Here is a 20,065-nt window from a genome sequence, read left to right as displayed (position 1 = left end):
GGGCTTCAACAATGGATTCATGTTTCATTTGGGTGCTTTGATTTTCCACTCAGACATCACTAGTCCTAGTAAAAAGCTGTTTCTGATACCTCATACTATGAACAACGTTTTTAAGAACCCTAATTAATTTGTACAGAGCACAGGGCTCTACCTCACAATCCCTTTTGGAGCGGAAACTCTAAAGTAACTGAAGACTGGCACCAACACCGTTTACAGTTAAGCCTGGCACCCGCTCCTTGCTTTCTTTCCCCCTTGTGCTGTAGGAGAGCAGCCACTTGGGAATTAAAGCAGTTCTCATGAAGCGGGTGTCCCCCCCCCCTCCTCAAACCTTAGCAGCTCTCAGGGTCCTCAGACCTGCCCTCCATCCCCCAGTCAAGAACTACTCAACCCTGACTCTGCTCCCTGCAGACTCCACCCAGGGCCCCCTGCCAGCCCCTTCCTGAAAACACCGAGACCTCTTTAGTCAGAGGCGACAGAACCAACAGGGTACACATTAGGTCTGGTCAGAGACGGTGGAACTCTCCCTGATCTACCACATCAAGCTGACTGGCCCACTTTAGCTGAGTGATCCCCACTCCCCAGCAGTCCTTGTTGCCTCGTCGGTGAGGACTCTGGCCTCTCCACCTTCTAGGCTGCCTGTGTGCCATGGCCTGCTGGCTGGCTGAGAAGACCAGAGGATGCACAACTCCTGCCAGGACTAGACAATTTCAGAAAACCACACAGACAGTTGGGAGGAGATGTGCCCTATTCCAGATCATCTTCCACCATAAGTAGCCTCAGGAGCACAGGTGATAGCGAACTGCAGTGGGATAACGAGGAAGCAATAAGGTTGCACATTGGTTCATTTGTTTTAATATACTTTTCTTATTTTTTAAGTTTACATCATTTCATTTTAATAATGGCCATGTCTAACCACTGGGCATCACAATCTCTGAAGACTGAGCAACCAGTTCTCAAAAGCTTACAACTCACTAAGAGCCCTGGGAGCCAAGGCTGACCAGAGCTCACTGGGTCACCTTTCTTGTCTGCCCCCCACCCTCCACACATCCTGACCTCTCCCTCCTGGAGTATGAGTGCCAGGTTGGGCCTCACAAGACCAGCCTCTCCATTCCAGGAGGCTGTACAGGCCTCTGTGTTGTCTGTCCCCACATGCAATTGGGCGCCAGGGGACTCCTCACCATCACCCCCGTATTTCTCATTTTGGAGCACGAATCTATGAGGGGCAACACTGCAGCCCCCAGCTGATCCTGGCTCCCGGTCCTTCAATCACCTGGTGCTGGGTTCGCATAACATGTGGCGGCACTGGTGTGCTGATGACAGCAGGCACAGGCTTGAGGTCAACATGTGGTGGCCACTCCCTGGAGAGGAGCTGAGGTCCAGAAGACGAGAAGTGAGCTGCACCCCGAAAGGTGGGACATGTCCTGAGCCACACAAGGCCCCAGTCTGATTCAACAAGTTTTCCTATGTTTTAAAGGCTGGATTTCACTTAAGAATCTGGGTTTCTAACTTCTCTTGAAAACCTGAGGCCCATTTACTGACCCTTATATTTACTCCCTGAGGGTCCTGGCCTGCTAATCTCCAGCAGGCAACATAGACGTTGTCGGGCAACGGGTGTCAGAACTCTCCTTGGTCTGAAGTCAGGGGTTGGGGAGGCTATGTGGGAACTGGATGAGCAGGAGCAGCCTCAGATGGTCCCAGGTTGGAATCAAGGCGGTGGCAGAGAGGGCATCCGGGAGGCCCAAGCCACTGGGGATTCAGGAACAGCACCCCAGAGTGACACAGAGCAGGGACTGCATAAGACATCTCGCTGAAGTTCCAGAACACTCCGGGGCCAGAGGTCACAAGAACCGTTGCAAAGACAGAGAGGGTGCTATGTCGACCAGGGACTAAAATGCTCTAAATTCTGACTGCACAGGTGTGTGCCAACATAAAAATCCACCCAGCTGTGTTCCACCGCACTCGCCTACTGAATGTGCCAGACTCAACTCAGAAAGTTAAAAAAGGAAACAGGGAGAGAGGGGAATGCAGAGGCCCTCAGTGAGCCAGGACGCCTGGCTTCAGAACACTTGGATGTGTTGCCTAACCTGCTAAGCCCCTATTTCCTCAAGGCCATGGAGAACCTGCTTCAGAGCAGAGTCCAGCAAGTGGCAACGGGCCCCTGGTCTGACTGGGGCAGCTGAGGGGCAGGGCGTGACAGGAGGCGCTCTGCAAGGAGGGCAGGATGGGACGGGGTGGGGGGTCACAGAGGGTGTCCCTCAGATGCTGTACTGTGAGGCACAAGTCCTTCTGCTCGCTGTCCTCCTCCGGGGGGACAGGCTTTGGGGACCAAAGTACTCAGGTGACTCAAAACTTGGATGTGCGGCTCAGGCATACACCCCTCCCTGTGCCCCAGCAGGACCGGGGACAGCTGACTCTGACATCTCTGAGCACCCAGCCTTCCCCCAGCCTGACTCCCCCAATTCTTATATCTCTGGTGTGTGTTCTGGTCCTAGTCAGGGCTTTGTACCCAGGGGAAGCTTGGTGAGTATCTGTGGAATGGACACCCAGGTGACTAACACACTCATGTGCACACTCATAGACATGGGCTCCTGAAAGCCAAGCACTCTTCTCAGAGCCCAACTCCTTTTCCATCATTCCTCTTCCCAGCATCGTCATCCCCATTTTACAGGTGGGGAGGCTGAGGTCTGGAAGTTAGCCAACCTTCCTGAGGTCATAGAGCTGAAGGGAAGCAGATCAGCACCCTTATTCACCATGTGTGGGGGAAAAGGATGAAGGCTTCTGTGTCCAAGCCATTAGCCGTGGAGGACCAGGTTGCTAAGCCAGCGGCTCAAAGGTGAAGGAGACACAGTATGGTGGGTGTGGGTGACCACAGAGTCCTGCCCTCCCCTGCCGTGCATGTGCAGTCATCCAGGTAGCAGCTGGCTACAGGACCTGGAATTCAGACAGTCTGCCTTAGAGCTTCAAAGCTCACAGCCTTCTGTGCAATCAAGAAACACACAGGTTGCAAGGCACTCAGGCGTGAAGTACCGTGTAGCCATGAAGAAGCTATGCCTTCTGGCCTTATGGAGCTTGTGGTGGAGTAGGGAGACAATGAAACTGCACCTGCATGAGGTCAGAACAAAATGGAGTGTTGGGAGGGGTCAGGTTTGGTGGGTGCTCAGACATGCCTCCCAAAGATAACTTTAGGCTGAGACCCAAAGATGAGGAAGCCCTGGAATGAGTGCTGTAAAAGCAGAGGACAGAGCTTGTGCAAAGACCCTGTGGTCAATCACAGTGAGTGCTGAGGGCACTTGGTAATGCCTTGGAGAGGGATGGGCAGAGAGGGGGTGGGGCCAGGCCACCAGGTAAGCCTCATCCACCGATGGAGAGTGGTGGGTGGGACCAGATCTCCATGAGCCTTGTGCACCAATGGAGAATGTCAGGGATAGGGTTAGGGTTAAGCGCCTCCTGGTGAGAGGCTCCAGGGCAAGTGGGGCCGCCAAAGCCCATTCTGCCTGTGACAGTAAAGGGTGGGAGCTGCAGAAAGCCTGAGAGGGGCTGGCAGGAGGGGAAGCGGCATGGCGGCAGGAAGGACTTGCACCAAGCAACACTCCTTACGGGCCAGAAGACATGTGTGGTGGTGGGTGGCGCAGGCTGGAGTCACCTGCCTTTGGGCCCTGGCTGAGGAAATAGAGAAATTCCGCCCGGGGAAGGGGAGGGGAGAGCCCCACAGGGTTCATCTGAGCCTGGTCAGTGACCCTGGACAGCAGCCGGGGTTTAGTAGGGGTGTCGACATCCCGGGGAGGGTCTGGCCAGGGCTTCGTGGAGCGTGTCAGTGACCTGTTGCTCTCAGCTTGCTTTGTGACATCCAGAACACAATGACCCCATGTTCTCAAAACCCAGCTTCTCAAGGCTGATAAGGGAAGGCTGGTCAAAGCTTTACCTTTCAATTCTAATGCATTCACTCTTTCACTCATTGACCCAGCCCAAGGCCAGCACGAGACAGTGAAGGTCTGCAACGCGGCCAAAGCTTGGAGGGCTTACCTTCCAGTAGGTTTCAGGGCACCTGGGTCAAGGAGCAGATAGCCTTGTGCTTGGATGAAATCCTGGGTGACGGCACTCTGTGGAGATGCTGTTGGAAGAGGCACCATCAACCAGTGTCCCTCTGGGGCTCTGTGGTCAGCTGCATGTGTGCCTGTGTATGTTTGGTGTGACAGTTCACACCCAGGTGCTGCTGTGGTCACAGAGGTGTGTGTGTGTGTGTGTGTGTGTGTGTGTGTGTGTGTGTATGCGTGGCACCACAGGCTCACCAGTGTGCCCCCCCACCAGGTGCTGCTGTGGTCAGCTAACAAGGTGTTTGAGGAGCTGACAGACATCGAGAGGCAGTTCCACAAGGCCTTCTACACTGTGCGGGCCTATCTAAACTGTGACCGGTACTCGGTGGGCCTCCTGGACATGACCAAGGAGAAGGTGAGGCCCCACTGTTCCACCAGCCTCCTGGCCAGGCTTGACCTGCTCCAGACTGACTCACTAACTCTCTCCCCTCTCTTCCCGGCTCAGGAATTCTTTGATGTGTGGCCTGTGCTGATGGGAGAAGCTCAGCCGTACTCAGGCCCACGCACGCCCGATGGCCGCGTGAGTCATGGTGGAGGGGGGACGGGTCCACTTGGCACACTGTGGTTTCCCTGACTCCAACTCAAGTTCCAGGGCAGGAAGGGGTCTGTCCCAGCTTGACCCAGGGTGGGAGAGGGAGGGTTTTAGGAAGGGTGTGGGGAGGTGGGAACAGACCACTGGGGCCGGCTGGCTGCCTGACTGCTCTGAGTGCTTGTCTGCTGTCCCCCCTGACTCCACCCCATGCTCTTGGGCCAGGTGGGGCAGGTGCTTGTCTCCCAATAAGTGTCATCAGCCTGGTTGGAATAACCAGCATCCGTCCTGATTGGGTGCTCGTTCCGCTGCCCCACCCTTGAAACCACTGTAGCTTCTCCCTAATAGGGCCATGTGTATGTGTGTGCACACGCGTGTGCATGTGCATGACAGAGGCAATATGAAAAGTGCATGGGAACATGGGCAGATACCTGTGCCCCTTATCGTGTGTGCATCCAACCTGGTACACACCACCCAGCCTGGCCATGCTTCAGTCTCCCCACGTGCTAACTGTGCCCTCCTCACAGGGTTGTTTGTCAAGTGTATAGATGAGTTCCTGCACAAGGCTGGGCTGTGACCGTGACTTGCCACAGTTTGTGTGTGTGTGTGTGCACGCACGCAGGTCTGGGTGGCTGTATGCACATGTATGAAAGGGTACGGGACCCAGTTTGTGTGTGGGCTTGAGTAGGACACAGAGAGAATGAAGATAAGTGTGTAATGTGTGTTACACAAGTGTCATTGATGGTCTGCACGTGTGTGTGCACGTGAGGGTTGTGTATAACTCTGGGTGTGGAATGTGCTGTGTATGCACATGCATGTGTGTGTCTGGGTGGGGCACCTGGGTGGCTCCTCTCACCCCTCAGGGAGGCTCCCGCTGGGAAGCTGGCCCGGGGAGCACCTCACGACTGCTGTGGTCCATTTCACAGGAAATCGTCTTCTACAAAGTCATCGACTATATCCTCCATGGCAAGGAAGACATCAAGGTCATCCCGTAAGTGCCAGGGCTTTGAAGGAAGCACCACCTGAGGGTGGGAGCACCCTCAGACCCATGCTGGGTTGGCTTTGGGGATTTATCACAATGGATTCAGCAGCCTTTGGCCCCTCGCACAGACCATGGTGCTCCCTAATGCTGTAGGGCAAGGCAGAAATGGGGTGAGAAGGGAGGGTGACTCACCAATATGGGAGGAAATGAGTGGGGATGTGGGGAGGGAGGCACAGAGCATGTCCAGGGCGCACTTTCAAAGGCTCAGGTGAGCTGTCCAGGTAGCCCTGGCAGCAGCAACTGACCTTTGAGGCCTCAAGTCTCATCCTGGTTCACCCAGCCACCCACACAGGTGGGGGGGTCCCCAGAAGGCACACCCAGTGGGGCAAGATAGGGGGGATGTCTGTCCCAGTGGAGGCACAGCTAGGCAGAGGGCAAGGAGGGGCTCCAAACTAGACAGGCTGGGCAGAGGTGTTGGCCATTGCCAACTCTATAACTGCATGGCCATGTGACCCTGCAACCCCATAAGCCTGTCAGGACCCCACCCTGCATGTCCCACGAAGGGTCTGGGATCCAGGTGTGAGGCCACAGGATAGGTGACTGACACTGAGCCCTGGGGCTGGGTTGAAGTGTGGGGCCCCCAGTGGTGAAGGGGGCTGCTACAGGGTAAGGGGCCTCAGCATAGGCAGAAGAGGGATAAAACAGCACAGCCATCTCCAAACTTAACCCATGGCCTCCTCCTGATCTCCCTGAGGCACAACCTGCTAGCCTTCCCGCCCCGCCCAGAGCTCAGAAAAGGGAATGAACGTTAACACACACACTGTGCCAAATCTACATGCACACATCGGACAGCCCGTCCACCATCTGCCCCTCTGTTCTCTCCCCCAGCACACCCCCAGCCGATCACTGGGCCCTGGCCAGTGGCCTTCCAACCTACGTGGCAGAAAGTGGCTTTGTGAGTCTGCTGAGGCTCTGTCCTCAACTGGTGCCCCAGCCCTTCCCACCAGCACGTGCACCTCTCCCAGCTGCCCTGCTTCGCCTACTTAGAATCCACCAGGCTGGATAGTCTGGTTTAGAATCATATGGTACATTTGGCTGCTTCGGGTGAAATTGTTTTCCTGATCCTCTTTCAGATCTGTAACATTATGAATGCCCCCGCCGATGAAATGTTCAAATTTCAGGTATCTATCCATTCATTAGAGAAAGTATGCCGTACTTAGGGAAATGATGGACTGAATTAGTTTTCGCTCCTCAAGAAAATCTCAGGCGCTAACAGCAGCAAACACGTACTTCCCATGCTCAGGTCTCGGGTTGGTGGGGCAGGGCCAGGCCACAGTGAGGTTTCCTGCCCCTTGGGTCCTCCTCTGGGGACACAAGGCCCAAACACGCTCTTTTCTGGAGGGGGCCAAGAGTCAAGTGGGCCAGTGCAATCGGCCTTTGTCTCCAAGGCCTCTCCCAGGAGCTGGCCACTGCTCATATCTCACTGGCTATGACCAATGGACAGTGAGACGATTCGTGGGGCCCAACAGAATGGGATGCAAGGCCCCATGCTCGACAGCCATGAAAAACTTTAAAAGCATGGCAGCAGAGATTCAAATGAGTGTGGGAGCCTTCCAAGAGAAGGATCCTGTGTGACCACAGAACTCACACCATGAAGCCGCCCTGGTGGGCAAAGAGCATCATCCTTAGCTGGTGGGAGAAGGCACAACACAAACCCATAGACGTGAGGTGCTCGTGCATGGGGGGAGTGAACAGACAGGAACAACAGCCCAGTCACCGCAGTTTGAGGGCAGCAGAAAAGAGGTTCACACTCTTTGGGTGACAAGGCTGGGCCAGGGCCAGGCCCAGAGTAGCAGGTGTCTCTGGACGCCTCTCCCTGCAGGAAGGGCCTCTGGACGACTCAGGGTGGACCATCAAGAATGTCCTCTCCATGCCCATCGTCAACAAAAAGGAGGAGATTGTGGGGGTCGCAACCTTCTACAACAGGAAAGACGGGAAGCCCTTTGACGAACAGGATGAAGTCCTCATGGAGGTAAACACCTGTCCCAGGTGCAGCTCTCAGAGGTGACACCTGTGTGATGGCATGGGACACAGCCATGTGGAGTCCCGCCCCCCGTCACCTACTTTAGCATTTGGACCCAGCGTGAGGCCCAAGGAGCGTGGGGACGAGGGGGAGCTTGAGGCCCCATCCTGGAACCCCCTTCCACCCCGGAGACCCCATTAGAAGCACTCACTGCCCCAGAGTGACACTCCACACACCAGGACACGGGGCCTGGCACCCAGCGGGCACACGGCGGGTGGTGACGCTGCTTCTCTGTCTGCAGTCCCTCACTCAGTTCCTGGGCTGGTCAGTGCTGAACACTGACACCTACGACAAGATGAACAAGCTGGAGAACCGCAAGGACATCGCGCAGGACATGGTTCTCTACCACGTGAGATGCGACAAGGACGAGATCCAGCTGGTCCTGGTACCGCTCCTGTCACACCCTGGCCCCCTCTCCACAGGCAGCACATCCCAGTAGTTAGGGCACGTCCTGTGGTCAGAGGGCCCAGCCGGTCCTGGAGTCCCACGTGCTCTGCGTGGCCAGGGGCAGTCCCTGCCCTGTGTCCTCAGCTGTGAGCAGCGTCCAGAGCCCTCCTGGTTGTGCTGTGCAAGGGCTCCATCAGTTGTCCATGTGGACAGCACAGAACAGTGCCGGGGGTGGGGGGGACACGCAGGAAATGTGCGGTACCCCATAGGCACTGTCACTTACCTCTGAAGCTAGAGGCTCCAGCTGTGGCTTCCCAAGGCAATTGTTGTCTTGTGCCAGATGTCACCTTGTCTCATAGTCATGAGGGGTGTAGTGCTGTCACCTCGTCCCATGCTCGTGAGGGGCAGAGCTGGCACTTTCTCTCTCAGTGCCTTTGTTTTCTCTCCTAGCCAACAAGGGAACGCCTGGGGAAGGAGCCTGCTGACTGTGAGGAGGATGAGCTGGGGACAATCTTGGTCAGAACCTGACTCCCACCCCTCAGGTGGAGACTGGAGGGGCCTGAGGGTCGGGAGAGACTTCCTCATTCCTAGGAGACCAGAGCATGTCACTTCCTGATGTCTGCTGCTGTCTGCGTATCCCTGTGCCTGGGTCCGTGTGTGTGTCTGTGCATCACGTGTGTGCCCGGATCTCTTTACGTGTGTGTTTTTGCATCTGTTTTCCTGACAACACCCCTGTACTTGTTGTGGGGCCTTGGGTGGGGGCTGAAGCGCAGGGCATGTGAGTGTCCCAGCCACAGGCCAAAGCAACCGCAAGGGGGGATGCCACCACACAACTGGGGCATCTGAGGCTGGACAGAGGGTCCTGGGAGGGAAGAGAAAAGCCTCCCTCCCTCAGCCCCACAATTCTTCCCACAGAAGGAAGTGCTTCCGGGGCCCAACAAGTTCGACATCTATGAGTTCCACTTCTCTGATCTGGAGTGCACAGAGCTGGAGCTGGTCAAATGCGGCATCCAGATGTACTACGAGCTGGGCGTGGTCCGAAAGTTCCAGATCCCTCAGGAGGTGGGGTGGAGTCGTGGTGAGGGGGGTCCCAGATCCACTATGAGGTGGGGGGTCCTGGTGAGGGGTCCCAGATCCACTATGAGGTGGGAGGTCCTGGTGAGGGGGTCCCAGATCCACTATGAGGTAGGGGGTCCTGGTCAGGGGTCCCAGATCCACTATGAGGTGGGGGTCCTGGTCAGGGGTCCCAGATCCACTATGAGGTGGGGGTCCTGGTCAGGGGTCCCAGATCCACTATGAGGTTGGGGTTGTGGTGAAGGGTTCCAGATCCAGTAGGAGGTAGAATTTGGAAATGGTTGGGAGCCCCATACCCCACAAGAGGTGGGAGAGATGTGGTCAGAAGTCCTAGGTCCTATAGGAAGTTTGGCCACATGCTCATTACCGAATACGCACAGCAGGTATGCCTAGAACACATCACCGGATGAATGTATCCATGGATAGATACATGGATGGAATGTCTGATAAATACTTGTTCCTGGCAATTTGATCATCAAGTGCCTTGTTGGGCAACAGCGGGGCTTTGGCGTGGGGTGGAGAGGAGGAAACAGAAGGAACCCATCAGCTGTGCAGAAAGCACAGACCTCTCAGCTTGAACAAGAGAGCCCCCAGAAGTAACCCCAGGGAGGAGGGGTGGCCCTCCCAGCTCTGCCCTGAGCTCTGCTGCTGTCCTGCAGTTTTCTGCCACCACACTTCCACCTCGTGTGCCCCCCCCCCCACCGAGAACAGGTGCAACAGGCTGGCATTGTCAAAAGAAATTTTACTAAACACTAAAAGAAAACACAAAGGAAAAAGGTGTAGAAATCATTAATTGAATTTCTAAACTTCAGAATCATTTTCTGACACTAAAAATCACAGTGGAAGCAGCAGGGGCTCCCTTGGCCCACATTCTGTTGTCCAGAGACAACCGCCCGGCAGAAAATGTGTCACATTTTATTTCTGCATCACCCTTGCCAAGTACCCACAAATACTGCCCCGTTCAAACACGCATGCCCAAAACAGACCTCTTCTTCTAAAACACCCTGTAGCCCTTGCCTGGGGTCCTCTTCCCAATTTGGGGCTGGGAAGTCAGGTGGAGGCCCGGGAAGCCCCAGGAATGCTGGAGCTATTCCTAGCTTCGACTCTGTGCCCCACAGGCTGCTTGCCACCCCTCGTGCACCCTGCAGTGACAAGCAAGCCCCTCCCACCCAGGAAAGTCGTCAGGGGCCAGTAGTGTGGGACAGAAAGGGTCATGGAGGCCTCGGGTGCAGGAGTGAGCAGGGTTTTCACACCAAGCTGTCAGTCTGTGAATGCTCTGGCGGGACTGACGTTCAGTGTCCAGAGCCCGTGCTTCTCTTGGCTTCCCGCAGGTCCTGGTGCGGTTTCTGTTTTCCGTGAGCAAAGGGTACCGGAGAATCACCTACCACAACTGGCGCCATGGTTTCAATGTGGCCCAGACCATGTTCACTCTACTCATGGTGCGTGTACCGTCAGGGGCCAGACACGCCTCCCTGTCATCCCTCCCGTCTGGCCAGGGTCCTAAGGCCTCTCCTGGTTCCAAGGGCGGTGCCCCAGGTGCTTGGAGGTGGGGATTCCTCTGCGTGGGAGGTGGAGGCCTTCAAGGGCAGAGGGCAGAGGAAGTGGAAGCCCCTCCCACCGGTGTGCACCCCCAGCCCCAGAAATAGGTACAGAACACCAAGTCTGGGGAGGGCCCAGCTCCCCCCCATCCTGCTTGCCCCCCCACCCCACCGCCCCCCGCCCAGGGAAGGGAGGGTGGGCGAAGGGGCTGACAGAGCTGAGCTGCAGGACTGTAGGTGCGTGTCTCCTCAGACCGGCAAACTCAAGAGCTACTACACAGACCTGGAGGCCTTCGCCATGGTGACCGCTGGCCTGTGCCACGACATCGACCACCGTGGCACCAACAACCTGTACCAGATGAAGTAGGTGGCTCGCCTGGGCGCCCTGGGGCTGAGCAGGAGAATCTGTCTCGGGGTCCCACGGGAGGCGCCTGCCTACAGCTGGCTGAGGGGCAGGGAGGGGAAGGACAGGAAGCCTAGCAGCCGCAACCAGCCACTCTGGGGGCTTTTGACCAAAGTTTCATTTTAGTAAAACCTCCGTAACAGATCCCAGAATCCCTTAGCCAAGCTCCATGGCTCCTCGATTTTGGAACGGCATCACCTGGAGTTCGGGAAGTTCCTGCTCTCAGAGGAGGTTCGTGTCCAGTTAGTCACTCAGGGCGTTTCTCCACCCACTGACCGACTGACCGTCGCCTGCACCCCTGGCCCCTCCCACCTCGGTATCCCGCGGGTGCGGGCGGGGGCGGGGGTGGGGGGGGGTGGGGGGGTGGGGGGGTGCTGGAGGAGGGTCATTGGTGAAGCACCCACTGCAGGGCGGGGTGGGCTCAGCCCTCAGGCCAAGGTGGGGAGGGCCACCTAGGGGTCAGCGAGCGAGGCCACCGGGGTCTGGTGCCCACGACCCAGGAGGAGGAGCAGGCCAGCAACGTGCGAGGGACAGACGGCCGGATCCTGGGAGGGGGAGGGCACAGGCGGACCGCTTCTACCACCTGAGCCCCTTCCCGCAGACCCTGAACATCTACCAGAACCTGAACCGGCGGCAGCACGAGCACGTGATCCACCTGATGGACATCGCCATCATCGCCACGGACCTGGCGCTCTACTTCAAGTGCGTGCCGCCCTCCCTGCGGGGAGGCGTCGGTCAGGGGCTCTGGGAAGACCCAAGGGACCCCTAGGAGGTGGTCCTGGCTCAGGGGTGGGGTGAGGGGCTGGGGGTCGATCCCCTCTCTCTTTGTTCTTGGGGTGCAGGAAGAGGACGATGTTCCAGAAGATTGTGGATGAGTCTAAGAACTACGAGGACAGGAAGAGCTGGGTGGAGTACCTGTCCCTGGAGACTACGCGGAAGGAGATAGTCATGTGAGCAGCGGGGGAGACAGGGGCCATCTCTGCCCTGCTTAATCCTCAAACCTCCTGGGACAAAGGGTACCGGACCCTTTGGTGGGGACCACCCCACCCCCCACCCCCCCCCATGACCCGCAACAAGAACAGCTGATCTCTAAATGGCTTTGATACGTCAAAATAAATGTCCATCTAACCTGCTCCTCCTTTTCTGGGAAGACCATACAGGATTTGGGGTCAGACAGTCCATTTCCTTAGTTTGTGGATCTGGCAGTATTTTACTTACTTTATGAACCTCCACAGATGCATGTACAAAATGGAGATTCAGAACTACAGTCCTCCCCCAGGCCTATCCCAGAGATCCACCAAAGAAAACTGTAAATCACGGGCACTTAGAAGCTGCCTGATAAATATTTGTTGATTTTAGTTTGTAGCTGCAAGAAGGAGGGAGAGGTGGAGTATGAGGGGGGTGGGCTGAAGTGTGTGTGTACAGTAAGATGCCTACTACTAGAAGGACTCTGGAGCTTGGACCTGTGCCCAGAGGTGGAGGTGGAGGGGAGGGAGGGAGGCCAGCCTGGGCATGCCTGGAGCTCCATCTCCCTGCAGGGCCATGATGATGACGGCGTGTGACCTGTCTGCCATCACCAAGCCCTGGGAAGTCCAGAGCAAGGTCAGAAGTCATGCAGTGCCCCCACCTCTTGTCAGTGCCTCGTGGGATTGCATCTAGGGGAAGCCTGAGATAGGCGGACAGAGCCTTCATTTGCAAGTAGCACTGAGGGCTGCCCCTTTGCTCTGGGGATGGGCCAGCAGCCACCATATTGGAAAGTGCCAATGTGCTCACTGTGTATTAGGCCCAGTCTGAAGAATGGGGATCCCAGAGGGTCTGGGGCAGAGAAGACTGAAGACACAGAGGCTCCAGGCAAGAGCCTCCTTGGTCATTCTCTGACCAAGCACTAAGCTCCACAAGATGACTGCCTTTTACGTACCTCCCAGGTAGCTCTGTTGGTGGCGGCTGAGTTCTGGGAACAAGGTGACTTGGAAAGGACAGTTCTGGATCAGCAGCCCATTGTGAGTGTTAATTCCAGCATCTCCATTGTGGTCCCTGGGAAACTCAGGCCTCACTTAGTGGAAACAGGGGACTCCCAGGGATTTGGGGGTCCTGGGACCTCAGTCTCACTTTGTGGGGTCATGTGACGTGAGCTGAGTGTGAAATTAGGTGACTCAGGAAATGGGTAAAGTTATAGAAATAATAGGGTTTGGATAAAGCTGTGGTGCCCATGCAGAGATGGAAAGCCATTATCAAAGCTGGTAGAAGCAGGCTGTGGCCCATAACCCAGAGCCTCCATGGCCTAGGAAGCTCTACAGAACCTCAGCCAAGCTGTGAGCTGCTCCAGAAAGGCCTTCAAATGGGAAGACTACGGTGCCAGAGGGAGCCAGTGGCTGCAGTCCAGGGGCCCACACCGTGGCAGATGGACAATGCTGAGATCTTCGGGTCAGCAATGTGGGGCCAGGAATATGCTGCTAGACTACAATGGCACCTGCATAGGAACCAAGGGTATGAGGAAAGCATAGTGTTGTCCAAAAGGCATGTGGAAGAAATGGAAAGTCAACCCCAGTCAATGAGTAGCTGTCTCAACCCTATGGGGTTGAGAAGGCTTTGGGGCCAGGTACAGACTGCAGGTAAGGGTATCCTGACCAACCAGCCAGGTCCCTTGGGGGCCAGGCCTCTAGGTCCTGCATGACTCACCCTTGCCACATGGAGCTTCAGACAGTGGGTAGCTATGAAGAACAGACTAGCAAGGGCCAACTCAGGCAGTCTGGAGTGTGTGGACAGTATGGACAGCCCCTCCAGAGGCATCTGAGTTTTGCCCCCCAGGGGTCTCTGGTCAGGTCTTGAGTCAGCACCATGGATAGCTCCCAGGCGACTGGGAGAAAGGGGCTCAGGGGACAGGGAACTGGGAGCACCATGGTAGACCTAGCCCTGGAACTACTAGATGGCTCAGAGGGGACAGGGGTGTCCTAGCTGTCTCCTTTCAAGGGCCAGCATCTATCAAGGCAGGCCAGGCCCCAAGGCCAGAGGCTTCACCTTCATCCCATGGACACTGCTTAATCCGTGTTTCTGTGGACATGTTCATCCAAGCTGGGTGGGGCTGAGTGAGTCCTGCAGGCTCAGAGAAAGTGTCTCTGCTCCCCCCCCCCCCCCCCGCAACCAAGCCAATGATGGACCGGAACAAGGCAGCCGAGCTCCCCAAACTACAAGTTGGCTTCATCGACTTTGTGTGCACATTCGTGTACAAGGTGAGCAGGGCCTGACTAGGTTCACAGGAGGAGGAGGGGACTGGTGTGGGTTCACCCAATGGCCTGACTTGCCATAGCCCCTATCTCCTCCGACTTGCACTTAAAATCTGAAATCCTCAGCATCACCCCAAGGAGAACCTTCCCACCTTCACCTAGCCAGCCCCTCAGAAGCACTTCATGCTTACCCACTGGCTTCCTCCCTCTGGAGGGTCCTCCTGCTCTCCATCAGGTCTCACCTCAAATGTGCTTTCCCAAGACCCTAAGGCACCCCCACTTGTGGCCTGTGTGTTATTTTCAGGGCACTGACTGCAGTTTATCTGTGGGTGCATTTGTTCAGTGCCTGTGAACCCAGGAGGACAGGGATGGGTCCACCTGTCACAGCTGGGAATTCCTTGCCCAGCAAACACATGTTGCACAAGTGACAGTGGGACACTGTGCTGAAGACATGTGCTGTGACGTCACTGGCCAGGGAATATGTTGGCGGGGGTGGGGAGGGCTCTGCAGTCAGAGCCCCCCCCCCCCCCCGCAAGTGATGCCCACATGCCCATGGACTCCACTCCATCTGGTCCTGGGGGCTGCAGGGTCCCACGCTCTGAGGAGGAGGTTGTCTGGTTCTGAGTAAAGTCACCCCTGACTGGACCAGTCCCACCCCCCCTTTGACCCCCACAGCTCCTGTGCTCCCCTTTACTGAAACACCATCTCCCTTTGCTACCCCTTCATTGGGGCTATAAGTCCTGGGAAGGAAGGCAGGACCAGGATGTACATCCCAGTCCTGAAGGTCACAGGTCACAACCCCACTACACTGCTCCCCTCCCACTGCCTTCCCCAAGTCCATCCACATGCTCCATAGATTGTATGTGTGTTTGTATGTGCACACATGTGTACATGGGTGATGTGTGCATAAGAGACCAGAGAAGGAGCCTCAGGACTTACTTGTCTGCCCCAGTGTTCCCGCTCCCTCTGCCAAGGGACTCCCCTTCTGCCATTGTTATTTTCTATTTTATTCTTGGGGGGCCTCATCTGTGCCATAAGCATTCATACCCCACATCTCCCCATCCTATCTTCTCCATTTCCAAGGCTTTGCTGGGAAAGTGACGTCTCAGTGGCAGGCAGACCCCCTCCCAGGTTCTCCTCTTGGGGGAGTGGGGCAAGGTGGTGGGGGGACAGGCTGGTGCCAGCAAGGGCCAAGGCGTGGGGAGACCACCTGCCCCAGCGGCCCAGGAACAGTCAGGTGGTGTGGGCAACTTCTTGATTCCCTGTCCAGGAGTTTTCCCGTTTCCACGAGGAGATCCTGCCCATGTTCGACCGACTACAGAACAACAGGAAGGAGTGGAAGGCCCTGGCTGATGAGTACGAGGCCAAAGTGAAGGCCCTGGAGGAGGAGAAGCAGCAACAGGAGGAGAGGACAACAGCCAAGAAAGGTCTGGGCTGCGGGGGTGGGCACTTGGTTAGTCCCCACGTCGAAGTGTATGAAGAGATGGAGTTAAAGACCAGAGTCAAGTCTCAAGAAAAGGCAGGTGCCAGACAGCACTGTGGCTGGCGTGCTCTGGTTCCTCACCGCAGGGGCGGCCATCCCTCAGGATCGGCCCTGCTCAGGCAGTGCACCCAACACTCCCAGACTGGAAGGTCTCCTTGTGTCTCTAGCCAGGAACTCTCATTTTCCCTAATGAAGTAACTGAATGTTACTTCCCTTGTAAAGGGGAGGAAATCCCAGCCAAACATTGTGAACTCTCAACAGGTCTTTCTTCCACCATCAGGCTGCAGTTCCCTCCTAATTAACTCAGAAAATCTACCTCTACTCCCACGCTACCCTCAGAAACAAAACAGAAGACCTTAAAAAATAAGTGAGCTGTTTAAAAAAGAACAAAGAAAATTAAAAGAAAAAAAGTGAGCTAAAAGAGCCAAGTGTGCATGAACCCTTCCCTGTGCCGACTCAGAACGTTTCTTTACCTGTTCGCCCCTCCCCTTGCTGTGGGAATGTGGCTTCATCGCAATGAGTCAGCACACCCCCAAGATGGAATCCCTGAAGTTGTTGCCTGTGCTTGGCCACCTCAGCTCTGGGACTTCTGTTGCTATTTCCTGCTATGGGGAGGGAACCAATGTAAACAGGACTGTTTCAGGGTTGGGGGGGGGGGGGGGGGACGGGGGCGGCAGAACTGAAAGTGTCACCAGAGCTAAGATAAGAAAGGCTGAGCCCCGGCTAGACTAATCGGCTTAGGCTCCCCGCAGGTCCCACACTCTGCCCTTCATCCTGCAGGGCTGGTAGAGGACACGGGGCGGAAGGGAAGGAGCAAGGCCAGTGCACACGGTTCTCACTCAGCATCTTGTTTTCTCTTGCAGGGGGCACAGAGATTTGCAATGGCGGCCCCGCCCCCAAGTCTTCAACCTGCTGCATCCTGTGAGCTGCCCCGGGTGTTCGGACCGCTCTTTCTTCCCGTACACCTCCTGGGACTCCACCTCTAACCCTTTGCTACAGGTTAGGAAGCCCAATGAAGTGACTGAAGACAATTTTGAATATTTTGAATTTTTTTTAAGGCTTGTGTTTTTATAAATGAAAGTCAACTATGAATAATTTAAACACTTTAGCCTACCTTACGCTCATCCATCTTTTGGGTACATAGCAATACCACAGAGATCTTCGGAAAGGGTCTGCGAACTGTGTCTGAAAGCATTGGGTGAGAACATTCACGACTGCACATTTATGTGTGTATGGGCAAGTAAGATACGTAGGTACCATTGCCTATCTGGTTTAAGGGAAAATAGGACCAGAAATTCAGAATAAAAACAAAATACATCACCCTTGTTTTAATTCGGCAGAAATGACAGGCACATCACATATGACCTGTTGGAAAATTCTGCCAGAAAGCTCAAGGCCACTGCTCAAGTGAGGCAGTGATCAGACACAAGTGACCTGTGCATAAATACGTTTAACAGCCCTGTGCACAGAGGTGCACTGACAGACCCTGAGATCAGGGGGGCACACTGCCATGCCTAGGGTCTGCCCAACTCCTATACAAGTGAGGGTTCCCTTAATGTTTATGAATTGGGATAGCCACACCCAAACAGAACACTACTCCCATTTGAAACGTACTAATTATCTGGTAGAAATTAAGGGCTTTTAACTTGAAGTCCTTATAATGTGAACTCCAAAGCATTTGTTGCCCAGCACTAGTCACTTAACCCCACAGCAAACTCCTCTCAGCTGCAGGTTGAGACTGGTCGCTGTAAGGCCAACTCAGATGCCACCCAAGCCCTCTCCTAGAGCTCCAGAGCTCATGGGGTAGGTGGGGAGAGAGAATGGGGAGCACCCCCCACCAAGCCATCCAGTCATAGATGGAGGCAGTTTCCATCTCAGCAGTGACACCTGGTGACCGCCTGTGATTAGGGCCAGGTGCTCCTCCAGAGGGACTCAGCACCAGCTGGCCACACTGGAACAGATCCCACCAAATTCAGGAGGAGCTGAGGTGGCCTCACTCAAACCTCACCCTAACTAAAACCAAGGCTTTAAAGTGTTTATATGCTTGCTTCTCATTTTCTCCTCACGTTTGCAAATGAATTCGTCTTACCAATGAAATTTGGGCTCAAAGCCTAGGGAAATCTGCTCAAGTCCTGTGACTGGGAAATAGTAACATTCCAATACCAGGCCTCAGAGGTTGGAAGGGGCACAGCCAGGAGGGGCAGGACCCGGCTATCAGCTCGGCAAGAGCCTGAGTCCGATAACGAGCTTGTGCAGCACCCCAGTCGGGTCCCCGGGCGGCCACATGTCTTCCTGTGGGTCGAGGAGAGGATTCACAACAGGGGGATAGAGATCCAGGTCCCATCCTGACACCTGCACCGCCCACCCAACAGGTGGGCTAGGGCTTAGCAGAGACCAAGCAGCACTCACAGCACCCAAGCTGGCTGTGTCGCTACTATAAACTGCTCCCTTTGGGGTCCCCCCCGCAGACGCCCAAGAGAAGTGGAGGAGTTTCACAGGCTCATTCGCGCACTGCATCCTGAGTCTGTGATGGCTAGTCAGTTCTTCTGAATTCCCCCTCCCCACCCCCACTCCCACTTGCACATAAACCAAGCCCAAGTCCAGAAATGAGACAAGCGGGGACAGTCCAGGAGAGCATCACGTAACAAGAAAGAAAATTTTATTCATCCACACTGTTCCAGGGAGGCAAGCTCATTTTAGTATGCTGTCATCTTGGGCTGAAAGGTTCAAAAGAAAACATACGTGTTATTACAGCCTCAGGCAATCCCAACAGACCATCTCAGCTCAACATCACCCAGTATCCAGTTACGCTAGATATCAAGGCTACGCTCTGCTTAAAGCCTTGTCCTTGGTCTTCCTTGTGCCCGCATGTTCTCACTGGAACCTGCCAGAGCAGTCAGTGGGATAGGTGTGCCTGGTTCCGGTCCTGTGGGCCCCTCTCAGGTGGCACCACCAGGTCACATTCCCAGACAACTAACCTCTAAGACCTAGGGACCCGAGCCTCACCAAAGGCAAGGTGTCATCATGTCCCCACACCCACGCCTCTGCTCCATCTCCCCCCCCGACACACCCCCAGGACCCACTGGGCCGGTGCTGGATGAAGAGAGGGGGCTTCTCCCTCCGCAGTGGGGCCCCGCGAAGCAGCACTGTGTGTCTAAAATCCGGCGGAGGGCAAATCTGTACGATGCAGTAATTCGAGTACCTTCTGCCAGCTCTCTCTCAATCCGTTTCCGTTCATCCTGCTGCTTCTTCTCCTCAGCGGCTATCCTCCTTTCCTCTTCCGCCCGGGGTTTCAGGTAGCCTGTTTAAGGCAAATGGGAAGGTGGGGAGACACTTGAACTTCCTCACTGAAACGCTGCCTAGCAGGGCTTCAGTCTCTTCAGGTGCACTGGGAATGCCGATGCCCCGGCTTCCCACCCTTTACTTCGATGTAGAAGGCCTGCCGCTCCCGCTCCGCAGAGAGCCCAACCCAGAGAGGGCAGCTGCAGGGTCCCCGCTGCCACCCGGCTGGTACTTCGCCCAGTCCTTTAGGTCGCCAGAGGCCGCCCCGCGTCAGACCGCAGCACTCCTCCCACACCCACCTGGCACCACAGGTGTCAACTAGAACTCACCGTTTTTCTGTTCCCCGGGGGCTGCCCTGCGTCAGGATGCACTTGGGGTCCTGACCGCCTGAGCCAGTCCCAAATCAACCCACACACCTGCCGCGACCGCTCGGGTTTCTGGCGCCTCCCACTCTGCCCCCCTTCTCGCCCTTCGCTGGGGTTTAGCAGACGGCCCTGGGGAGCCCCAACAGGCTTTGAGAAGCCCCTGCGCCCCCTCTGCCGTCGGCCGAGACAGCGGCGCGGCCGCCCGCGGTCACTCACTGTAGCGCTTGGCTCCGTAGGCCACGCCGAGGAACAGGGCGGAGTAGCGGCCGAGCTGCGGGAAAAGGGCCGTCAGAGGCGGGGTCAGGGTCCGGTGGGGGTCCCAGCCCGCGGCGGGGTCGGAAGCGCAGGGCGGGGATCGGGGGATCGGGGGAGCGCGGGGAGGGGGGAGGGCAGGTCGCACCCGCGGGGGCGCGGGTCCAGGGTTCCCTGAGGTCGCGCACGCGGAGCCCACACGGAGCCGAGCACGCGGCGACGGCCGCAAAGCCTAGTCACCTTGATGAGCGGAGAGACCTGCACCGGCGGCACCATCTTGTCGGTAACCTTCACGCCGGAAGCACAATCAGAGGAGGACGCCGCAAGGGCTCGGAGAGCCGCGGAGACGTAAAAGCGTACCAGGGCGAG

The 20,065-nt window shown here is 56.2% G+C and overlaps 2 protein-coding genes across 2 annotated transcripts in view; one reads left to right on the top strand and one right to left on the bottom strand.

The window, feature by feature from the left end:
• The window catches only part of PDE6B (phosphodiesterase 6B), a 34,414-nt gene extending 17,586 nt beyond the window's left edge, over positions 1-16,828 (top strand). Inside the window, exons 4-22 of the mRNA XM_042982769.1 lie at positions 4,309-4,449; positions 4,540-4,614; positions 5,550-5,614; positions 6,494-6,560; positions 6,739-6,786; positions 7,488-7,637; positions 7,930-8,073; positions 8,526-8,591; positions 8,991-9,137; positions 10,481-10,588; positions 10,941-11,050; positions 11,234-11,321; positions 11,692-11,792; positions 11,933-12,040; positions 12,629-12,692; positions 13,016-13,090; positions 14,237-14,320; positions 15,585-15,741; positions 16,661-16,828. Coding sequence (XP_042838703.1) covers positions 4,309-4,449; positions 4,540-4,614; positions 5,550-5,614; positions 6,494-6,560; positions 6,739-6,786; positions 7,488-7,637; positions 7,930-8,073; positions 8,526-8,591; positions 8,991-9,137; positions 10,481-10,588; positions 10,941-11,050; positions 11,234-11,321; positions 11,692-11,792; positions 11,933-12,040; positions 12,629-12,692; positions 13,016-13,090; positions 14,237-14,320; positions 15,585-15,741; positions 16,661-16,722 — 1,860 coding nt within the window. The 3' untranslated portion in view covers positions 16,723-16,828. The remainder of the gene's footprint in view (positions 1-4,308; positions 4,450-4,539; positions 4,615-5,549; positions 5,615-6,493; positions 6,561-6,738; positions 6,787-7,487; positions 7,638-7,929; positions 8,074-8,525; positions 8,592-8,990; positions 9,138-10,480; positions 10,589-10,940; positions 11,051-11,233; positions 11,322-11,691; positions 11,793-11,932; positions 12,041-12,628; positions 12,693-13,015; positions 13,091-14,236; positions 14,321-15,584; positions 15,742-16,660) is intronic.
• A 1,611-nt stretch (positions 16,829-18,439) lies between these two features.
• Positions 18,440-20,063, bottom strand: ATP5ME (ATP synthase membrane subunit e). The gene is made up of 4 exons (XM_042985220.1): positions 19,937-20,063; positions 19,661-19,715; positions 19,000-19,098; positions 18,440-18,514 (listed from the first exon to the last, which is right to left on the bottom strand). The coding sequence occupies exons 1-4, from the start codon at positions 19,970-19,972 to the stop codon at positions 18,489-18,491; spliced, it is 216 nt and encodes a 71-aa protein (XP_042841154.1). The 5' UTR covers positions 19,973-20,063; the 3' UTR covers positions 18,440-18,488.
• Positions 20,064-20,065: the final 2 nt, after the last annotated feature.

Source organism: Panthera tigris, chromosome B1 (assembly GCF_018350195.1).
Source record: "Panthera tigris isolate Pti1 chromosome B1, P.tigris_Pti1_mat1.1, whole genome shotgun sequence".
Taxonomy (NCBI): Eukaryota; Metazoa; Chordata; class Mammalia; order Carnivora; family Felidae; genus Panthera; species Panthera tigris.
Note: the sequence above shows the minus strand (reverse complement) of the source record. Positions and strands in the feature narration are given on the sequence as shown.

Bases quoted from the DNA above. Each gene is read 5' to 3' on its own strand.
- ATP5ME (XM_042985220.1), bottom strand. From the start codon at position 19,972: ATGGTGCCGCCGGTGCAGGTCTCTCCGCTCATCAAG. The intron at 19,716-19,936 runs GTGACTAGGCTT...CTTTTCCCGCAG, and splicing joins AGGTCTCTCCGCTCATCAAG to CTCGGCCGCTACTCCGCCCT. The intron at 18,515-18,999 runs GTACTCGAATTA...TGAACCTTTCAG, and splicing joins TGAGAGAGAGCTGGCAGAAG to CCCAAGATGACAGCATACTA.